General features: G+C 47.3%; 4 protein-coding genes across 5 annotated transcripts; 1 reads left to right on the forward strand and 3 right to left on the reverse strand.

The window, feature by feature from the left end:
* Nucleotides 1-382: 382 nt before the first annotated feature.
* tsen34 (TSEN34 tRNA splicing endonuclease subunit) lies at nt 383-3,114 on the reverse strand. Its single transcript, XM_030337226.1, has 4 exons — nt 2,540-3,114; nt 2,166-2,304; nt 1,679-1,963; nt 383-1,041 (listed from the first exon to the last, which is right to left on the reverse strand). The coding sequence occupies exons 1-4, from the start codon at nt 2,867-2,869 to the stop codon at nt 851-853; spliced, it is 945 nt and encodes a 314-aa protein (XP_030193086.1). The 5' UTR covers nt 2,870-3,114; the 3' UTR covers nt 383-850.
* A 507-nt stretch (nt 3,115-3,621) lies between these two features.
* On the reverse strand, nt 3,622-9,659 carry eif2a (eukaryotic translation initiation factor 2A). 2 transcript variants are annotated; one of them, XM_030381568.1, is made up of 16 exons: nt 9,561-9,659; nt 8,907-8,976; nt 8,742-8,813; nt 8,484-8,602; nt 8,272-8,371; nt 7,465-7,547; nt 7,274-7,347; nt 6,994-7,138; nt 6,570-6,686; nt 6,121-6,277; nt 5,764-5,848; nt 4,835-5,167; nt 4,560-4,670; nt 4,323-4,439; nt 4,109-4,174; nt 3,622-3,885 (listed from the first exon to the last, which is right to left on the reverse strand). In XM_030381568.1, exons 1-16 carry the CDS (start codon nt 9,580-9,582, stop codon nt 3,826-3,828), a joined length of 1,731 nt encoding a protein of 576 aa, XP_030237428.1. In that variant the 5' UTR covers nt 9,583-9,659; the 3' UTR covers nt 3,622-3,825. The 2 variants fall into 2 exon arrangements, with proteins under 2 accessions (XP_030237428.1, XP_030237429.1); XM_030381569.1 differs by lacking the exon at nt 9,561-9,659 and adding an exon at nt 9,392-9,542.
* A 310-nt stretch (nt 9,660-9,969) lies between these two features.
* serp1 (stress-associated endoplasmic reticulum protein 1) lies at nt 9,970-11,410 on the forward strand. Its single transcript, XM_030381570.1, has 3 exons — nt 9,970-10,198; nt 10,510-10,585; nt 10,921-11,410. Exons 1-3 carry the CDS (start codon nt 10,115-10,117, stop codon nt 10,959-10,961), a joined length of 201 nt encoding a protein of 66 aa, XP_030237430.1. The 5' UTR covers nt 9,970-10,114; the 3' UTR covers nt 10,962-11,410.
* Nucleotides 11,411-12,056: 646 nt separating this feature from the next.
* On the reverse strand, nt 12,057-18,368 carry mmp23bb (matrix metallopeptidase 23bb). The gene is made up of 8 exons (XM_030379990.1): nt 17,966-18,368; nt 16,262-16,356; nt 15,738-15,877; nt 15,141-15,308; nt 14,130-14,294; nt 13,786-13,896; nt 12,992-13,118; nt 12,057-12,513 (listed from the first exon to the last, which is right to left on the reverse strand). The coding sequence occupies exons 1-8, from the start codon at nt 18,056-18,058 to the stop codon at nt 12,327-12,329; spliced, it is 1,086 nt and encodes a 361-aa protein (XP_030235850.1). The 5' UTR covers nt 18,059-18,368; the 3' UTR covers nt 12,057-12,326.
* Nucleotides 18,369-20,349: the final 1,981 nt, after the last annotated feature.

Consider the following 20,349-nt stretch of genomic DNA (forward strand, 5'->3'; position numbering starts at 1 on the left):
TCACTCCCCACAATACAACCGAGAGAAACAGCGTTTACATTATTCTTCGATGTGTTTTTATTACACTACTTCATATATCCGAAGAAATACCGTTAGTTTTTTTTATTTGCTCGCTCACAATTAGAGAAAACACTAACAGCCTCTAGGCGAGAGACCAGAAGCGTATTTCACAACAGTGGAAAAAAAAGAAGAAAAAAAAGAAGTTGATCCGGTAGACTAATATTTGAAGAAAAAAGGAGGGCGGGGCTGGGTTTTGTCGGATTGTTATTAGGATCAGAGCTTAATCATTAGTCAACTATAAATCATCTGTGTAATGTTTTTATACCAGTTTTGCAATTCATTCCACACAGATAGGCCTACACACTGAAACCAACAAGCACAATTATATTGCTGCACAAATATTTATTGTGCAGTTTCCATTATCGGCTCACAGAATCCTAATGCCTACATCATATATATGAAACTTTCACCAGGTTTCATAATGGCAAATCACAGTTTACTCTAAATAGATTGATTGATGAACAGATTGGTAGATTAAAGGATGCAGGTGAGAAAGCTGTTTTAATAGCAGAGCTTCACACTGGAACGACTACTTTTAACGGTCGGCTCCAGTCGTGAGGTCCGGTCCTCAAAAACCTTCCCAAAAGACAACGTCAGTGTGTCCATTGGACCAGTCCCCCAAACTCAGATACTCAGAGTGGATCGCACCAGAATGTGTGATCCTCAACCAAAGATCCTCCCTTTCGGATGGTCTCAGTGTTCTGTGGGTTGTCGGGTCGCGACCTGCCTCCACGTGGATCATGGTCCAGTGGGGTCCCGATGCATGCGTAAGCTGTTCCAGAACAGTCCATTAGACCATCCCGCTCCACTGCAGGGAGGTGTAGTGGACCGGGGCGGCGGGTCCCCCCGGGGAACACAGCAGGACCGTTTTCTTCACGTTGGAGCCCAGGCGTGCCACGGCCAGAACGTCCACCAGGGGGAGCTGCTCATCCAGAGCCACACAAACCGCGATGAAGTGGGCGTGGAAGCGAAGGGGGTCACCTGGACAACCGGAAGACACAACATAACACGGACAAGAAGTTAGGATTTGTGAGACTTGGTGCAGGATAGTGTAGTGGTTTGGGAGTTTGCCTGAGTTACACATCCCACCTGTAGGCAGCCTAGAGCAGGATGCCCCCTTATCCCTTCCTCCTGCTTAAAGGGGAAATATTATACCACCAGGTGTGAGTGTGATTAGCCTTACAGGCTGTTTCGAAAATCTGCCCCATATGACATCACTAGTGGGCGTATCCACCTAGATCTGTGCTGGATAGATGAGCAACATTTACTTCAGTCCACTGGGTAGGCTGGTAGAACGACCTATCCAGCCCAGATCTAGGTGGACACGCCCACTAGTGATGTCATATGGGGCAGATTTTCAAAACAGCCTGTAAGGCTAATCACAGTCACACTTGATGGTATAATATGCCTCCTTTAATAACCGGTCACTTTACTGTCCAAACCCTACCGGCCCCTTAATGACCTGTCTCTGTACCGTCCAACCCTTACCTTAATGACATGGATCGGCGTTCACTGTAGGTTACTTTGGATGAAAGTGTTCAGCTAAATAAAAAAGATAGTTGTGCATCTAATAATAGTGATCGTCAGATCAGTGTCTCCAAGGTGAAGCTCCGCCCACCTGGGTAGACCAGGAAGTCTCCACCGAACTTCCCAGCAGAGGTGATGTAGTATCCTCTCTGCCTCAGGTCGCGGAAAACCTGGAAGCGGCTCTCGGAGCGGGGGGCTCTCTGAGAAGAGCCAGGCTGGGCGGCGCTGAGGAGGGTGCGTTCGTCTGAGCAGTGGCTCAGCCCCGCCCGGGCGGTGCGGAGCTGGACGGCCACGGCAGAGCGGGGAAAGACGAAGCTCTGGTCCAGCACCTCCAGGCGCCCAGACACGCCCCCGTCGGGCTGGGACGTCCCACCACCTGCACTTACAGAGGATTCATTTACAGACACTGACGACCCTCTCCCCGTGTCCCTCTCCTCCTCATCTCTCCTTCTCCGCCCCCTCACCTCTCCTCCTCCTCCCCCTCACCTCTCCTCCTCCCCTCTCCTCCTCCTCTCCCTTAGCTCCTCCTCCCTGCTTCAGCATAATTTCCATGGTTACTGTGTGGTTTCCGTGGTAACCTTGCTTGGCTCCCCCCATCGCCCTGAGGAGCGCTGACTTCCGTTCCTCCAGGGCCAAGATGCTCTGAGCCTCAAAGCTGCTCCTCTGCTCCTCCTCGTAGCACTCTGTCTGCGCCTGCTGCACCTCTCCATCACTATTCTGCCAGGGACAACAAAATAAACATACCCAAAGATACACACAAAATATGTTATACACCATTATACACAAAACATTCCTACAGTACTAACAAGTATAAATAAACTTAACACATTGGTTGAAGTGATTTTTTTTAATTTTCAATGCTAATCCCTCTGTGGCTATCCATTCAATCCAAGAGCTGCATCGACGTGCAAATTAATATTCCCACATTCACATGCCCTGCCAATTAGCCTACCGGTGCAGAACTCTCTAGGTCGTCCCCCGATGCTTGTTTCTGAAGCAGGAGCCGGAGCTCCTCCTGGCCGAGCTGCAGCGGTCGGCCCAGCCGCCCGTTCTGTCTCGGCTGTCGGGGCAGAGCGCCCACCAGGCTGCCAACCACACCTGCCTCCCTGGCCGCCTTGACGTCCGCTGTCCGCCAGACGAGAGCCGTGGAGCCGCATAGATGGATGCCGATGAGCGGATGGGGCCGTCGGCTAGTGCCGTCTCCACCTCCCCCGTCCTGCAGTGGTTCAACCACATGCTGTCCCGGTGTTGAAGTCAACTCGGCGGTCGGCGTCGCATCCATAACCCGGTCCGACTCACCAAGGGCTGGGAAGCCCTTCCCACGTGGTTACCCACCACGCCAAACTCAGGGTTAATTTGTTGTTTTAAACTTTGATATCCCACTTCTTATAGCTACAGATATGTGGTGTTTAAAAACTCAAACAGTGAGATAATAAAGTGATAAATAACTTATTCCTTTCCATTCACCACATGCTCCTTTGAAAGTAGCTCCCGGATGTTTTGGAATTGTCGAAGTTGGAATTGACGTGTGGCACGTCCCGGGAGGGGCGGAGCGTGCCTAAAACCAACACAACCTCGCCGTAATACCGGGCCTCATCGGACGCCATAACGAACGCACCCAGGCTACGATTAACCAATCGAAGGCAGCGACACAATGATTGACAGTAAAAAGCACAAATGACGGTGCGCCAATACTGAGCATCCAACACTAAAAGACACAGAACATGACACGAGAAAAAGAATGAAAATTGCGCCATGTAGTGCGTTATTCACAAACATACTTTTTCAAATATTTGTTCCGTCCTTATCGGTGCAGTTTAATATATTATTTGGTTGATAATACTACATATTCATAACATTACTTAAGTCTCGTTTACTTCTGCACTTCGGCTTGATGGCTAAAAGTCTCTCTCTGCCCATCACCATCTTTATAGTTTATTGTGGTTGACCGTTGAGGAGGAACATGGCAGGCTTGGTCTGGTGTAGCGCAGCTGATGAGGTTCCAGGTTGGGACTCAGAAGAAAACAGACTTCATGAACAAAGAACTTCATTTATTATGAATGAACAATTGAACATGACCGCAATGGTCTTACTCCTCTGTGAACTTGGTGGCAAGGCAGCCCATGATGGTGGGCGGGAGGAGGAATGATGCCGGGCAGGGGAAGGTAAGGAGGAGCAGGAAGAGGTGATGATGATGGGAAGAAGGAGGTGATTGGGAAAGAGGTGATGAAGTCACTCTTACACACACAACACCTCCAATGCCTGCAGTACTTCCTCCTCCTTCTCCAACTTGTCCAACTAGAGGAGATACAAACGGTAAACCTCCATCACTATCCCTCCATCGTTCGGTTTTATCCTTCACTCCCTCCATCATTCCCTCATCTCCATCATCCTGCCACCATTGTGTCTCTCCTCTGACATCCCTCCACAAACCTTTTCTCCTTTATCATCCATACATTCATCCTGACTAAATATGAGATCACGGAATGAAAGATGGTAATTATGTGACAGGGTGACTCACCTGGTTCTTCTGCAGAGTCTTGCCAGATGCCTGCTGCTCCTTCAGCTCTTCGATCGCCTTGAGTTTCTGTGCATCAATCACCAATTTTACTAATCAATCATCATCTAGGTGTTCTCAGTATTTTAGGAGTTCCAACTGGTGTAGGTGTATTGTAAGTGTTTAGTATTCTGAGCGTTGTAAGCGTTCTTATTCTTATTCTAAATCAGTTCCATACCTTCTTTAGGTTCTTGATCTTCTTGTCTGTTTCAGGGTCTCCACAGCTCTCAGCTGATTGGCTGTTGGGATTGGGGGCGGAGTTTGAATGGGGCTCCGCAGCGTCAGGCTTTGCCTCCTTTTTACCAGAAAGAGAAAAAAAAAAGAGACTTTATCACCAGTAACATCAGTTCCCAGTACAACCATTAAGTAGAATGTTGCACTTGGCAGTTCTTAGTAGAGCCAGTGGAAGACTTGCCTGTTTTGAGGCCTTCTTGGCTTCTCTCTTCTTCTGGTTCTTCAGGGCTGCCTTGGAGACCGGCTGTCTGTCTGACCCAGGCCTCATGTCTTGGGGAGCCTCCTCTTCATGCTACAACAGGTAAGAACAAACTCTTCAACCTGGGAAGACCCACCTGCCTAAAACACAGCTGGCCTCCCACTGTATCCCATCTCCCTCCACGTATCCATTATTCTAAGCAACAAAGAACATCATCCATCCATCCAGTTAAGCAGCCTCTCATCTAATCCCCTCACCAGTTTGGTGCTGGCGGTGGCTGGTTGGTTGCGCATGGCGGGGGGGCGGTAGGCCTGGGTGGTGGTGGGCTGGGTGCTGCCCAGAGGGCTGGGGGCGGCCTGGTACTTCACCGGTCGCTCGGGGAAGGTTCCGGCCGGAGAGGGCTGCCATCGCACCTCCCAGAGCTCTTTCCCTGCCGGCGTCTCCTCCTTGTGGAGCAGGGTGCCGGTGTAGTGCCAGATCTTGTAGCCGTTGCTGACGCGCAGGCGCGGAGAACACGTCGCCGTGACAATGTGCTCCCCGTCAGGGCACCAGAAGAAGTGGGTGGAGTCCGGCACCTGGGGCTTAGACACCTGATTGGAACGGAGGCAGTGAGTAGGTTATATATAGACACATCCTTTCATGGTCTCCTACACTCCTATTTCCCGGTAAAATACACTGGGTTAACATTTCAGGTACTGCTAGTAATTTTTGACAATTCACACATGCAACTTAGTTTAGAAAAATTTCCTTCTTGCGCCCGTTCCCACATGGCATAGCAATGTTGGAATAGATTGGCGGAGGCACAGTCCAGCAGATGGCAGTAAGGCAACTCGATGGCGGTAATGCAAAGGAGCTCCGTATTTAAGAATCTTGTTTGCAAAACTAAAATCTGTATCAATATCGTTATTGGACCATAAAGCATCAACCAGTCGCTGATTTAATTACACTATCAGCGGATATCATCCAACACCTCATTGCTGGGAGACAAATGTCCAATAATCACTGTCGATTGTTTTGCTCGCTCCAAGCAAGAGCGTCTAGGGTCACTGCCTTATCATCAGTGAAAATCTGAAATTTGCCATTTTTTGGTACAGCATCCAAGCTCTTTCATGTTGCAACTCCCCCGAGGCCCCCCTCCCACAGGGTCCTCCCCATTAGGCTCCTCCCCCATAGGCCACTACCATACCTGTTTGTATTTCTTGACATCCCAGACCTCCATCTGACCCCGAAGGTTTCCAAAACCAGCCAGCACCAGGATGTTGCCCTGGGGACTGGTCACAACAAGCAAGAGCTGTTAGAACCAGTTAACACCATTCGAGACCGGTAAGAAACAATCTGAATCTTTCCAAACCAGGTCACACCAGACAGAAACATTTAGAACCAGTCGAATCCAGTCAGAATCACTTGAAGTAAATCGGAAGTGTGATTAAGTGGTTAGAACCAGTCCGAAGAAGTCCAGATCGGTTAAAAACATGTCAGAACCTGTATGAGGTGGTCAAATAAATTTGGACCATCATCTGTGGAGAGTTGTCCGGGATCTGACCTGTAGTAAGCAGCATTGCGTGGTCCGGTTCCGAAGTCAAACACGGGGTCACACTTGAGGTTGTAGACGGTGGCCTTGGCCGGCATGAAGCCGTAGACCACGCAGAACTCCGTGGAGGTTGGGCTCCACACCACGTCGTAGATGGGCCCGTTCTTCGCTGTTCGCAAAAACCCAAGACAACTGCTAGAGAAGCACTGCGCAAACTAGCATGCTCGTTCTGTCTCATTTACATTGTTTGACGTCACCTGTGAGGGGGGGATGTTAGTGGGCGATGAGGTCATGTAGGGCGATGAGTCAATGTGTAGGGCAATGTCATCACGTTAAGCGCGAAGACGTGTAGGGTGATGGTACACGTCGGGTGATGAGGTTACGTGTCGGGTGATGAGGTTACATGTCGGGTGATGTATGTGTACGCGCCGACACCGTGCGCAGGGCGGCCGTGTACTCACGTAGTTGAACAACAGCACCCTCTCCTTTGATGTCGAGGTAGTGCAGATTCTGTTCTCCGTAGTATGAAGCTCCTGACTTATCAACATCCACGCTGGCCGTTACCAGCACCGCTGTGCCTGAACACACAGACACACGCACGCCGCTTAGGGAGTTGGGGAGGTGGTACAGAGAGAAGACTAAAGGGGTTGGTTGCAGGGACAGACGGGTGGTTGGAAGGTTGTTTAGACAGACAGGTAGAGGGGTGGACCATACAGACAGACAGACAGAGGTTCACCCAGATAGAGACGGCAGTCCGGACAGACTGTAGTCCAGACAAGACCGATGGCAGTCCAGACAGACTGTAGTCCAGACAGACTGAGCGAAATACAGCTAGAGGTTAGTCCAGACAGACAGAAGGACAGACGGGTAGAGGGTTGTCCGGACCTTTTTTGTTCCATTCCATTGAGACTCGGTCGGCCTTGAAGAAGCTTTTGTTGGCCAGGGCGGCGCTGGGCCCACCAAAGTTGGGGTACTGGTAGATACGCACAAAAGAGGGGGCTCCCTTGCTGCCCGGTACGCAGACCGCCACCTGCAAGAACACAACACCACATCCTGAACCCCTGGGCACTGGACCCCAAAGTCTCTAGTGCAGAGGTCCAGGTGTGCCTGGGGGATTCAACCTGTGTACTACTTTGGGATTTTGGGGGGGGGGGGGGGGGGGTACCTTGCTGGGTTGAGCTCCTGGAGACAGGATGTAGTCCGACACCTTCTGCATGTGAAGCTTGTTAGCGATGGTGTCTGAAAACACAAAACTGAGTCAAACAGACAGAAAGAGACATACAGAAACGAGGATCTCAGACAGACGGAGAGACAGTATATATATCAGACAAGACGGATTGTGCATGAGGTTCTTACTGAAGTCGTTATTTTCAAAGAAGTGCAGCTCATTGTTGACACTCCTCACAGCAAGCTTCTCATCTTCAGACCAGCAGGGAGACCTTAACACACACAAACACAGACGCATGTGTGAGCAATACTAGTTCCGTTAGCTTCAGTGTCATACCATGCTAGTCCCGTTAGCCCCAGTGTTTGAACATGCTAGTCCCGTTAGCCCCAGTGTTTCAACATGCTAGTCTCATTAGCCCCAGTGTTTGAACATGCTAGTCTTATTAGCCCCAGTGTTCGAACATGTTAGTCTCATTAGCCCCAGTGTTTGAACATGCTAGTCTCATTAGCCCCAGGGTTTGAACATGATGCTAGTCTCATTAGCCCCAGTGTTTCAACATGCTAGTCCCGTTAGCCCCAGTGTTTGAACATGATGCTAGTCTCATTAGCCCCAGTGTTTGAACATGCTAGTCCCGTTAGCCGCAGTGTTTGAACATGCTAGTCCCGTTAGCCCCAGTGTTTGAACATGATGCTAGTCTCATTAGCCCCAGTGTTTGAACATGCTAGTCCCGTTAGCCCCAGTGTTTGAACATGCTAGTCCCGTTAGCCGCAGTGTTTGAACATGCTAGTCCCGTTAGCCGCACTGTTTGAACATGCTAGTCTCATTAGCCCCAGTGTTTGAACATGCTAGTCCCGTTAGCCCCAGTGTTTGAACATGCTAGTCCCGTTAGCCGCAGTGTTTGAACATGCTAGTCCCGTTAGCCGCAGTGTTTGAACATGCTAGTCCCGTTAGCCGCAGTGTTGGAACATGCTAGTCTCATTAGCCCCCGGTCTCACCAGCCCTCAAGCTTCTTCTGGTACAGCGATTTGAGCAGTGCCCCTGTCTGGACGTCCCACAGCTGGAGGTTAGAGTCTCCCTGGGGGTTATCTGCTGTCGCTACACACACACAAACACACACACACACACACAAGAGTTGCTGTGGGTCAAGATATCGATGACATCAGGGAGCGGAGCAGCTCTAGGAGCTAGGATGGGACATCAGACGTACTGCTGTATGGTTGCCAGGTAACCAGGATGGTGTTCAGAGGAGAGAACTGGAGCATCGTTGTTTTAGGAAGATCCAACGTCTGCAGTACCTCACTGTCCTTTGACCGGAGCACACTGACCCTGAGAGAGACAAAGGTAGAGAGAAGGCAGTTAACAGACTGACAGACGGGTTGACAGGTAGACTGACGGGCAGGTGGAGAGTCGGACGGTCAGTCAGAGCTACAGTGTGTGGAGCAGACGGGGCACGCGGGCCTCTTACTTCTGTCCGTTGCCCCAGCCGAAGAGACTGCCATCTTTGCTGAACGACATGACCCGGCCCTGACGGGGGTCTCTGGGGGATCACACACAGGGGGGAGTCAGACAGTTGGACAGACAGCTGAGATGTGAAGGACAGACAGGTAGGCAACAGGAGAGCTATAAGGACCTGGGGAAGGCAGGGTCATCCTTGCAGACTGGAACTCCCTGCAGCATTGACGTTCCATCTGACCCACGAACTGAGGAGCAAACAAAGCACTCTGGTTACCTCACTAACTACACAACACGCTGGTTACCTCACTAACTAACTCACTACACAGCACTCTGGTTACCTCACTAACTAACTAAACAGCACTAGATGTACGGACCTCCAAATGTTGGATACCTGTAGACAAATGTCTGGTAAGTTGGATAACTTACCGGACACTTTTGACTATTTAGCCAGATCAAACCGGATGTTTAGAACAGAACCTTCAGTTGATGGTTAAATGGAGAGTGACTAACTTAACTGAGACTCTTTTACTATTTAACTAGATCAAACTATAAGTTTAGAGCAGGATCGCCGAATGACGGTTGGCTACCAGTAGACAAACCTAACGTACCCGACTCTTAAACCAGTAGTTTAGAACGGAAGAGTATCTAGAGTGGATTAACCTGCCATGTGTCACATGGACCACAGTCCGGATCCCGCCACATGACTGCAGCAAGTCGATCTCCTGACTCTCTTCCCCTACCCAGGCACCGCTACCGCTAGCCGGGCTCCACACCACAACATATCACTACATCGGAAAATTGAAGGTGTATAAATGTGTGTTTTAGAGACCTGCGAGCATGGGGGCCGCCATGTTGACTGTACCGGAAGCAGAACCGTGTGGAATGGACGCGCAGAGAAAGGGGGCGTTTCATTCTTTGCCACATCGGCAAAAACTATAAAATAGATAATTTATTACAATTCAATATGAAACTAAGTTATTGTCTTTGTTCTAAAAAGAATGTAATAATTTAAAGTGTTAAAAAATGTGTTATTTTTTTATTTAAATATAGACTTGAAATATCTTTACTGTTTCGCTCGTTTTGTTTGTTGTGTTTTTTTTGTATTTTTAAGGATATGAAAAATTTACAACAGAATCGCACTCGTATTTAAAACCGGTTGATAAACATTATGTTGAATAGTCATTTGAAAGTACAAAAGGCGTTAACTATACAAAGTGTGTGTTGTGGATTCTCCGAGTGACACGACCACAGACGGAGGGCGGGGCTTGGAGTGTAGACGTATACAAGTTGGGAGTCCGCGAAAGGCCTCTTGTCTCTCTTCCTCAAGTCCTCTCCACTCGTCCTCAACATCTCAACTACTTCAACAACTATTCGTTTTCAACCATGGTGGCTAAACAGAGGATCCGGATGGCCAACGAGAAGCACAGCAAGAACATAACTCTGAGGGGGAATGTTGCCAAGTCCACGGTAGGTTACAATGCATCCACGGTATGTGACAATATACCAACGGTAGGATAAGAAGCATTCAGGGTGGGTACCAATATTTCCACAGCTAGTATGAGCTAGATCAAGTTTATATGTAAACTGCTTGTTTCAATCTTGGTTATATTTAATGTGCTGCCAATGTGTGATTAAGTGAAAAAAACTGAACGGAAACTGCTTGAATACTAATTTGTGTGTGTGTGTGTGTGTGTGTGTGTGTGTGTGTGTGTGTGTGTGTGTGTGTGTGTGTGTGTGTGTGTGTGTGTGTGTGTGTGTGTGTGTGTGTGTGTGTGTAGAGGAATCTCGGGGATGATAAAGGTGTGGTTGGACCCTGGTTGTTGGCCCTCTTCATCTTCGTGGTGTGTGGATCAGGTATGTCATCTTTCATAACATTACAACACTAAACTATTTCTATCAAAACGATGGGAAAATGCTCTTATAGTAGTTGCATGGCTAAAGTTTGTGTGTGTGTGTGTGTGTGTGTACAGTGTACTTTGTATGCGTGTGTGTGCCTGTTGACAATCTGAAGGTGAAGGTCCACCAGACTATCAGCACACATTTGGCTTGTTGTCATGGCGACTCCAGCTGTACTGTGTGTGTGTGTGTGTGTGTGTGTGTGTGTGTGTGTGTGTGTGTGTGTGTGTGTGTGTGTGTGTGTGTGTGTGTGTGTGTGTGTTGTTGTTGACCATGTTGTGTTTGTGTGTCAGCCATATTCCAGATAATCCAGAGCATCCGTATGGGGGCTTAGAGTGACCTCAGCTCTTGGCGGGGAGGCCATGGTGGTGACCAAAGGATCCTGGTTCTCTAATTCATGTTGAATTTACATTTGTACACACCTTCCCGTCGCCATGGTTACGCCAGACCATGATATTCCAAAGACTATGGGGGTTCAAGGAAAGTTCTCCCAAAATCAACTTGATTATCATCATCGCCGTTGTCTTCTTCATCATCATCGTCATCATCATCATCATCATCATCATCATCAATGTCTTCGCCACCATCATCATCTTCTTCATCTTCATTCCCTGAGGTCACTGGGACCTGGAGCTGCGAGCAGCTGTTCCACAATGCTACGACAAAGTCATGTCAAACCAAATCCTGTTTTTTGTTTCAACAGTAAATGACAATACATCATGTGAATTGATGACGTTAAGTGATAAGGAAGTGATGACGTAATAAAGGTTCACATTGCTGCCCTGTTCTCTTCCTCTTTGTTTTGGATGTCAAAAAAAACATTTCATTTTTTAAAAGTAGACCAACATACTTTACCCATAGCAGCCAAACTGAGAAAACTACAGTCAATATCAGTGGTCTGAGCTATTAGTATTTAAACATTTCGATTCTTAATATTTATCACTAAAAGAATGCATCCAGTGAGTAGAAAGGTAGCTATTAACAAAAACACACAATGGTCAAAGATTAAGGATCAGCTGTTTTAACCCTTGGTCAACGAAACGGCCATTGATAGCATGTTGTCTCAAATTCTGATGCAATCAGACTACAGGTATCTAAAGTCAAGTAATAATATTAAATCGAACGACTGGATGTCCCTTTAATCACATCGCGTTCGAAGCCCACTTGTCAGAAGTGACACTTCACACACCGCCTCCTGGTGGTGATATATTATATAGCACGATAACATAAAATTGTATGTATTCAAAGCATAGTACGTGAACGATAGCTAAATATTTAGCTTTAAATCATTAAGAAGATAATTATGGCGAACTCTATTGTTGCTTTTAAGATAGTATGATTAGGTTAACTTGGAACGATGATGTATTAAATATATGTTATATATCATAATCCATATGTGAAATAGTGGAAAAGTTGACAGGAGACGCACCAGTGGATATAGTTTATTTTATGAATGATTCAGACCTGATGGAGTACTCCTCTTGACACGCCCACATTCGTATAAACCTTTACACACACCCCTTTACCACAAGCCACACCCACTCTGCAGGACATACTTCACACACTGTAACACACACACACACACACACACACAACCAGTGTATCACACACACACACAGCTCCACACTAACACACACAAAAACTAAAAACATACACACACACACACACAAAACACACACACACACACTCTCTCTTTCTCTCAACTGTTCTGCTCGGGCTTTAGCCGGACGGCCCATGAGTTTGCGGAGACTGCGTTGCCATGGTGATGCAGGCGGCAGGTGTAGACCCCCTCTGTGAATTGGGAGGCGAGGAGACGGAGGTCGCGACCTTTCATCACCATGTGACCCGGGACCGAGGACACAAGCTGCTCCCCGTCCTTAAACCAGCTGGGAATAGTTAGAGAACTAGTTATACCAGTAGTTAAGCCAGTATAACCGTTAACCAGTGCTACTAATACAACTATTATAGGAACGATGACACAAGCTGCTCCAGCTAATACAGCTTAGATTACTTAAGGAACTTGTTATATAAGTATATTCAGTAACTAGTTAATAATCAGTTATATTCATATAACTAGCTATATTCATATAACTGAATATAACTAGTTACTGAATATACTAATATAACAAGTTTAAAGTGCAACCAATTAGTGTGCATTAATAGTTATATTTTCACAACTAGTTCTACTGTTCCTACTATACATGTTTCATTAGAATAAATATTTAAATCAGGAATGATGTAAATAAAAATGACTATACTAGTTAAATTAGTACAACTATTAGATGTAGTACTATACTTATTGCATTAAATCATGTACGATACAAGTTACATTAGTATGACTATAATAACCAGGTGAGTTCTGACCGGACTTTGGGAGCCAGGCGAGGGTTGTTGGTTCCACAGCGGAAGCCGACGACCTTCCCCCTGGGAACCACCTTCACCTTAACGTTGTTAGGGGCAGCCGTCGGCGTGGCAACCACCTCCAGAGGTTCTACAACAGGAAGCAGACGGGATGGATCTTTGAGCCCTGTGGAGGTACTTCTGACCCAGGGCCAACAGATGGTCCCCACGGCTCAGCCGGCCCTCCAGTCCAGTCTAACATAGCGCTCACCCCTGTTGGAACCCATGAGACGGAGAGGCTGTACTCCCTGTCTGGTGTACTGTAGCTGAGCTCACAGGGGGGGTGTACTTCCTGCCTGGTGTACAGTGTAAGAACTCAGATACAGGAGGTGTACTTCCTGTCTGTCGTACTGTAGCAGAGCTCACAGGGAGGGTGTACTTCCTGTCTGTCGTACTGTAGCAGAGCTCAGAGGGGGGGTGTACTTCCTGTCTGTCGTACTGTAGCAGAGCTCAGAGGGGGGGTGTACTTCCTGTCTGTCGTACTGTAGCAGAGCTCACAGGGGGGGTGTACTTCCTGTCTGTCGTACTGTAGCAGAGCTCACAGGGGGGGTGTACTTCTGTCTGTCGTACTGTAGCAGAGCTCACAGGGGGGGTGTACTTCCTGTCTGTCGTACCGTAGCAGAGCTCAGATACAGAGGGGGTACTTCCTGTCTGTCGTACTGTAGCAGAGCTCATGTACAGAGGGGGCACTTCCTGTCTGTCGTACTGTAGCAGAGCTCACAGAGGGGGGGGGGGGGGGTACTTCCTGTCTGTCTTACCAAAGCAGAGCTCACAGCGCTGGGGACAGTTCTTCCTCATGAAGGTCTTCCTCCTGCTGCAGAAACCCAGCCTCGCCCATGGATCACACACACGCTTCTTATCCAGACAGCCTGCAGGAACACACGTGCACACGTGCACACCCACACACATTCCCTTCATTGCCAATGGAAATCAAAATATGCAGAGTAACCAATACACACTGCCCAAAAAAGCGTGGAAAAAATGGTGTGTTTGTGTGTGTGTGTGTGTGTACGTGCGTGCGTGCGTGCGTGCGTGCGTGCGTGCGTGCGTGCGTGCGTATGTGTATGTTTAAATGTATGTGCGTGCGTTTGTGTGTGTGCACCGTAGAGTCTCTGAATGCCCCAGATGTCGTCCTGGGCGACGGTGCGCTGGCCGGTGAAGGTGGCGTTGGGGTGCATGAGGGCCCCAGGGTGGCGGGAGTGCCACAGACCCAGAGCATGACCGATCTCATGGGCCGCTACCTGCACCAGGTCATTCAGCCACACACCTGGGGCGAGAGACATAGACAGACACAGAGAGAGAGAGAGAGAGAGAGAGAGAGAGAGAGAGAGAGAGAGAGAGAGAGAGAGAGAGAGAGAGAGAGGGAGAGAGAGAGAGAGAGAGAGAGAGAGAGAGAGAGAGAGAGAGAGAGAGAGAGAGAGAGAGAGAGAGGGAGAGGGAGAGGGAGAGAGAGAGAGCGACAGAGAGGGAGAGGGAGAGAGAGAGAGAGAGAGAGAGAGAGAGAGAGAGAGAGAGAGAGAGGGGGAGAGAGAGAGAGGGAGAGGGACAGAGTGAGAGAGAGAGAGAGAGAGAGTGTGAGTGAGTGAGTGAGTGAGTGAGTGAGTGAGTGAGTGAGTGAGTGAGTGAGTGAGTGAGTGAGTGAGTGAGTGAGTGAGTGAGTGAGTGAGTGAGTGAGTGAGTGAGTGAGTGAGAGAGAGAGAGAGAGAGAGAGAGAGAGAGAGAGAGAGAGGGGGAGAGAGAGAGAGGGAGAGACAGCGACAGAGAGGGAGAGCGAGGGGAGACAGAGAGAGAGAGCGATAAATATCTATCTGTCTATATAGAGACACATAGATAATATACACCTTGTTTCCAGCTGCGGATGTTGGTATATATATACACTCATAATATAATACCCCTTTCTCTTTATCTATATCTAATGTATATGAATAGATAGATAATAGATGCATGGATACATGTGTGACGTAGCTAGATATAGGTCGCATAGAACTTTGTTTCCAGCTGAGGATGTTGGTATATACTCCTATATCTTTATCTATATCTAATGTATATGAACAGATAGATAATAGATGCATGGATACATGTGTGACGTAGCTAGATATAGGTCACATAGAACCTTGTTTCCAGCTGAAGCGGGACCGGCCGAGGATCCAGAGCTCCTGGTTGTCGAAGTGGATCTCCCCGCGGGGGGGCAGGAAGGCGTGGGCCAGCTCCCCGTTCAGACCGTCGAAACAGGGGTGCAGCGGAGAGCCCCAGCAGTCAGTGTGGTTGAGGACGTAGAACCCTACACGCACACACACACGCAGACACGCACACACACACACACACACACACACGCACATATATATGGATATCATATCTGCCATTATAGGTGTGTAAGAGTATAACACATTTCCTACATATAAGGAGACTTTCGTCCCTTTAGGGGGGTCATTTTTACATGGTATATAGTGATACAATATATCTGTGGTAGGCACATACAATGAATATAATCAAGATATGGGTAAGTGGTTGTGTGCGCGTGTGTATGTCCTTGTGTGTGTGATTGTGTGTGTGTGTATCTGTGTGTGTGTTTGTGTGTGTCTGCGTGTATCTGCGTGCATCTGTGTATCTGTGTGTGTGTCTGTGTTTCTGCATGTGTGCGTGTGTGTATCTGCGAATGTGTGAGTGTGTGCGTGTGCGTGTGCGTGTGTGTGTGTGTGTGTGTGTGTACCCAGGAGGATGTTAGCGGTAGCGTTGGGCGTGGTGACCTCGGAGAAGCTGAGGGGGGACACGTCGCTCCAGCGGCTGAACGCTACACCGATAGCCTTCCTGGTGTCATGGCGGTTCAGGGAGCTAGGGTAGCTCAGGATCCTGCACACAGACGGATTGACATAGAGACTAGTAGAGAGACAGTCAGGTAAAGAGGCAGACAGGTAGAGGGAAAGTATCTCTGTACTGGCAGTTAAGTGTTTATACTGGTATTCAAGTATCTCTACTGGCAACTCGTTATCTCTACTGGTAGTAAATATTCTTCACTGGTAGAGAAGTGTCTCTACTAGTCGTAAGGTTCCCTCCTGGTACTCAAGAGTTTCTATTGGTAGTTCAGTGTCTCTACCGGTAGTTCAGTGTCTCTACCGGTAGTTCAGTGTCTCTACCGGTAGTTCAATGTCTCTACTGGTAGTTAAGTGTCTCTACTGGTAGATCAGTGTCTCTACCGGAAGTTCAGTGTCTCTACTGGTAGTTAAGTGTCTCTACTTGTAGGTGAGGTTGTAGTGCTGCCAGCGGTGTCCCAGAGGGTTGATGGCGTATCTTCGGGTTCTGGAGAGCGGAGGGATTCTGTTCCCCGGGACCTGACCACAACCAATAGAACCCAACAGTTTCAGACCAGAACCTGGATCTAGTCTAGTTGGAGACTAGACGTACTATACCTACTAAACCTACTCGACATACTAAACATACACAAACTACTAGACCAGTGTTCACCAAAAGGTTGGTCGTGACCTGGGTGATCTCTGAGAATTTTACGCTGATCTCAAAAACATATAAAACAAAAATAATAAATAATAAATAAAATAAGCCACCTATTAGACCTGCTAGACGTACATCTTATACATCTACCTGACCTTCTAGAGATAGATCTACTAGACCATAATCTACCAGTATGTGTAAACTCACTTCCTATTTCCCTTTTCAATTACTCTTCTGCGGTTTTGCGCAGAACACATTCTATAAATAAAGTTTGGTAGGAACAATATTAATAATACATCATCAATAAGAGGTGGCGGAGGGGGAATGTAAATCTGTCTGCTCCTCTTTCATCTCATCTGGTTTTGCTGAACATTCTCTCTTCCTGCTCAAATATCTCCCATCCATATGTGAACCTCCACCCAACACACAAGCCCCTGCACACACGACGCACACAGACACACACAGACGTCATTTCTCTCACAAACACACACGCACACATGCAAACACATGCGCACATGCATGCGCACATACACACAGGCTTTCATCTCTCATTTACACACACATTCTCTCTCTCTCTCTCTCTCTCTCTCTCTCTCTCTCTCTCTCTCTCTCTCTCTCTCTCTCTCTCTCTCTCTCTTTCTCTCTCTCTCTCACTCTCTCTCTCTCTCTCTCTCTCTCTCTCTCTCTCTCTCTCTCTCTCTCTCTCTCTCTTTCTCAGATACAAACACAAACACACAAACACACATTCTCTCTCTCTCTCTCTCTCTCTCTCTCTCTCTCTCTCTCTCTCTCTCTCTCTCTCTCTCTCTCTCTCTCTCTTTCAGATACAAACACACACACACACACACACACACACACACACACACACACACACACAGCTTTAGTTTATTTGAAATTGAACTTAAATACACTCTTGTTGAAACAGATTCTGTGAAAATTAAGGATCAAATAGGAAATAACAGAAAACAACAAATCCTTTGAATCCTCTAAATATAATAGGCTACTTCTATAAATATACATGGTAACTAATCCATATTATATATAAATAGGCCACTTACAAGAATGGTAACATATTGATAATTAAAAGTCAAACTACTCATATGGTATTACTAGTATACCATATTATCCTATTATTAGACCATTGGTGGTCTTGTGCATTCATTATATTGGTAACGTTAGGGTTCTTTAGGTTATAAATAATTTGTCGTAGTGTATGTTATCTGTAGGTTTAGTTTAGCTGTTTAGGTGCAGTTCTACGTTTCTTAAATGCAGTTATACGTTATAATGGTTCGTTTTAGGTTATTGTGAAGTTGAAAGTGTAGTAATAGGTATACTTATTAGGTGTAGTTTTACGTTATTAGGTGTAGGTTAAGTTATTAGGATAAGTTTTAGGTTACGTGCAGTATTACGTTGTTGGGGTTAGTTTTGGTTATTCTGTAGTTTTAGATTTATTTATAGGTTATAGGTTATTAAGTGTAGTTTTGTACTCACGTTTCCGTCCCTTCGCGTCGCGGCACCGCAATGCTCAAGGACTCCCGCGGCGAACAGCAGCCCGAGGAGGGCTCGCATCCCGCTGCTGCACATCGCCGCTCAACCCGCTAGACCTCTCTCTCTCTTTCTCTCCCTCTCAAACTTCCCGACCCTGGACCGTCTCTCTCCAGGAGGAACCTCAACCAACCCTGGATCTCTGATCTCTGAGTTCCGCTCCCCCGTCCGGTGAGTCGGCTCCCATCGGGGCGGGGACACGACGCGAGATCTTGCAACCCTCAAACCCTCCACCCACCATACCCTCCGACCCGCGGCACGTCACTCACCTGGAAGTTCACCTGGTATGACCCTTGACCCGGGGGCTCGAGACGTCCTGCAGGGCAGATGTCGTCCAGATGTGTTCGTCTCATCTCGGGAGGACATCTGTCCAAACATAAAGAAACAGAAGGTTTCTAGGAAGTCCAAGTTTATTATCCTCGCTGTGTGTTTATTGCTCCCCGTTGTATTATGCATGATGCAACCTCCACAAACCTCTTTAAGAAGCGTCGCAGGCCTAGCCAAAATAGATTACAATACGATTTGAACGCAGATATATGCGATAAAATATACTATGCTAAGTTATTGATGATCGATATTAAAGGGTAGGCTATATATTCTAGAGGCATTTCTTGTCATATTTGTTGAAAAACTTCCTTATATCTCGATAGTAATAATTTAATCAAATGGTCTCACTTTTCTTTTTTTTATCCTGTAGATCTATTAAGCCGGTCCAATAATTTCATTCGACCCAAATTAAATGATTGGACAGCCTACCCATCTGTCTACTTGCCTCTATGCCTAGCATGTTTTGTTGCAGTGGCTTGAAGGCCTGAAGGGAGGGGTTGAAGGTTTTATACTTTCAAAGTGTATCTTACTATTGCTGGTTTCTCCAAGTGGACTGCCTGGCCCACCCTACTAAACGACAGGCCTACCCTTTGTTCAGGCACAAACCAATGAAATCCCAGGGACCAAACCTTCCTTGTTTAAAAGGAGTGGGAGTGGAGTGACAAACGATGGAGGGATGATAGAGAGACAGAATGATGAGGGATAATAGAGGAGAGACAGAATGATGGAGGGATGATAGAGGAGAGACAGAGTGATGGAGGGATGATAGAGGAGAGACAGAGTGATGGAGGGATGATAGAGGAGAGACAGAGTGATAGAGGAGAGACAGAGTGATGGAGGGATGATAGAGGAGAGACAGAGTGATGGAGGATGATAGAGGAGAGACAGAATGATGGAGGATGATAGAGGAGAGACAGAATGATGGAGGGATGATAGAGGAAGAAAATAATGATGGAGAGATGATAGAGGAGAGACAGCATGATGGAGGGATGACAGAGGAGAGACGTGCTAGTTCTCATTCTTAAAATACCGTAATAGTGAGCAGTAATACTGTATTTGTGTGTATGTTTATACAAACACCAATCTTTCACCAGTCTATGGGCTTTCTTTCGAGCTTGGTCACAGTTGTATTTTTTACAGGAAGTCTTCTGATGGTGCATGCTAAGTAGCTTCTGTTCTCTTTAAAAAATCCATTGTTTAGCGCTGGCATTTAGCAGCTTGGCAGCTAGCGTTGCTCGGCCGAGCCAAGCGCCTGTCTGTTGGCTGCTACCAACATCAGTCAGCGTTGGGGGGGCCTACAGTTCCTGGGGCCCCTTACACTAGATCTAGCTCATTTCACTCGTAGCCTAGCGAGCTACTAACTCCTAGCCTAGCGGCAAGTTAAAATTTGTAGCCTTGCAACTCTGGCATGTTTAAACTCTTAGCCTAGAAATGTTTTTATTCCCAGTCTAGCAACATGTGTAACTCTCTTTTTTGAACACCTAGCCTAGCACTATTTAACTCCTAGCATTGCAATGTTTTAAGTCCTAGCCAAGCAATGTTTTAAATCCTAATCTAGCGACATGTTTTAACTTCTGAAATGTCTAACCTTGCGATGAGAACCCAGTGATGAAAGGATCACTTACTGTGGAGAAACATAGTGTCAGAGGGAGTGGGTGGTTGACTCAAACTGTCTTTTGGGTCCCGAGATTGGAAACCTTTAAGAACCCCTTGGTCTAGTGTTAAGTGTGTTGGACTCCAAGTCGAAAGGTTCTGGGTTCGAATGCTAATGTCTGGTCTACCTGTAGGCAGCCTCGAGCGAGAGGCCCCCTAACCCCAACCTGCTCCTCACTGCGATTTCTCTGTCTTCAGCGCAAGTCCCTCTGGATAAAAGCCTCTGACACATGACTCCGTTGAAACATGATAACGATGTCGATCGTAGCAGAGCAGTTTCGTTCTGGTCCAGCAGGACTGTAAGGTACAGCACCCAGCGATACTGTGGGGGTTCTGGACCAGTAGGACTG

The sequence above is a fragment of the Gadus morhua genome, chromosome 16 (assembly GCF_902167405.1).
Source record: "Gadus morhua chromosome 16, gadMor3.0, whole genome shotgun sequence".
Lineage (NCBI taxonomy): Eukaryota > Metazoa > Chordata > Actinopteri > Gadiformes > Gadidae > Gadus > Gadus morhua.

Bases quoted from the DNA above. Each gene is read 5' to 3' on its own strand.
- tsen34 (XM_030337226.1), bottom strand. From the start codon at position 2,869: ATGGATGCGACGCCGACCGCCGAGTTGACTTCAACACCGGGACAGCAT. The intron at 2,305-2,539 runs GTAGGCTAATTG...TGTCCCTGGCAG, and splicing joins ACCTAGAGAGTTCTGCACCG to AATAGTGATGGAGAGGTGCA. The intron at 1,042-1,678 runs GTGGGCGGAGCT...CCGGTTGTCCAG, and splicing joins AGACTTCCTGGTCTACCCAG to GTGACCCCCTTCGCTTCCAC.
- serp1 (XM_030381570.1), top strand. From the start codon at position 10,115: ATGGTGGCTAAACAGAGGATCCGGATGGCCAACGAGAAGCACAGCAAG. The intron at 10,199-10,509 runs GTAGGTTACAAT...GTGTGTGTGTAG, and splicing joins GGAATGTTGCCAAGTCCACG to AGGAATCTCGGGGATGATAA. The intron at 10,586-10,920 runs GTATGTCATCTT...TTTGTGTGTCAG, and splicing joins CTTCGTGGTGTGTGGATCAG to CCATATTCCAGATAATCCAG.
- eif2a (XM_030381568.1), bottom strand. From the start codon at position 9,582: ATGGCGGCCCCCATGCTCGCAG. The intron at 8,814-8,906 runs GTCCTTATAGCT...GTGATCCCCCAG, and splicing joins GATGACCCTGCCTTCCCCAG to AGACCCCCGTCAGGGCCGGG. The intron at 3,886-4,108 runs GTGAGTCACCCT...TATCTCCTCTAG, and splicing joins AGACTCTGCAGAAGAACCAG to TTGGACAAGTTGGAGAAGGA.
- mmp23bb (XM_030379990.1), bottom strand. From the start codon at position 18,058: ATGTGCAGCAGCGGGATGCGAGCCCTCCTCGGGCTGCTGTTCGCCGCG. The intron at 14,295-15,140 runs GTTCTATGTGAC...CTCTCGCCCCAG, and splicing joins CCGCTTCAGCTGGAAACAAG to GTGTGTGGCTGAATGACCTG. The intron at 13,119-13,785 runs GTAAGACAGACA...TTCCTGTTGTAG, and splicing joins GCGCTGTGAGCTCTGCTTTG to AACCTCTGGAGGTGGTTGCC.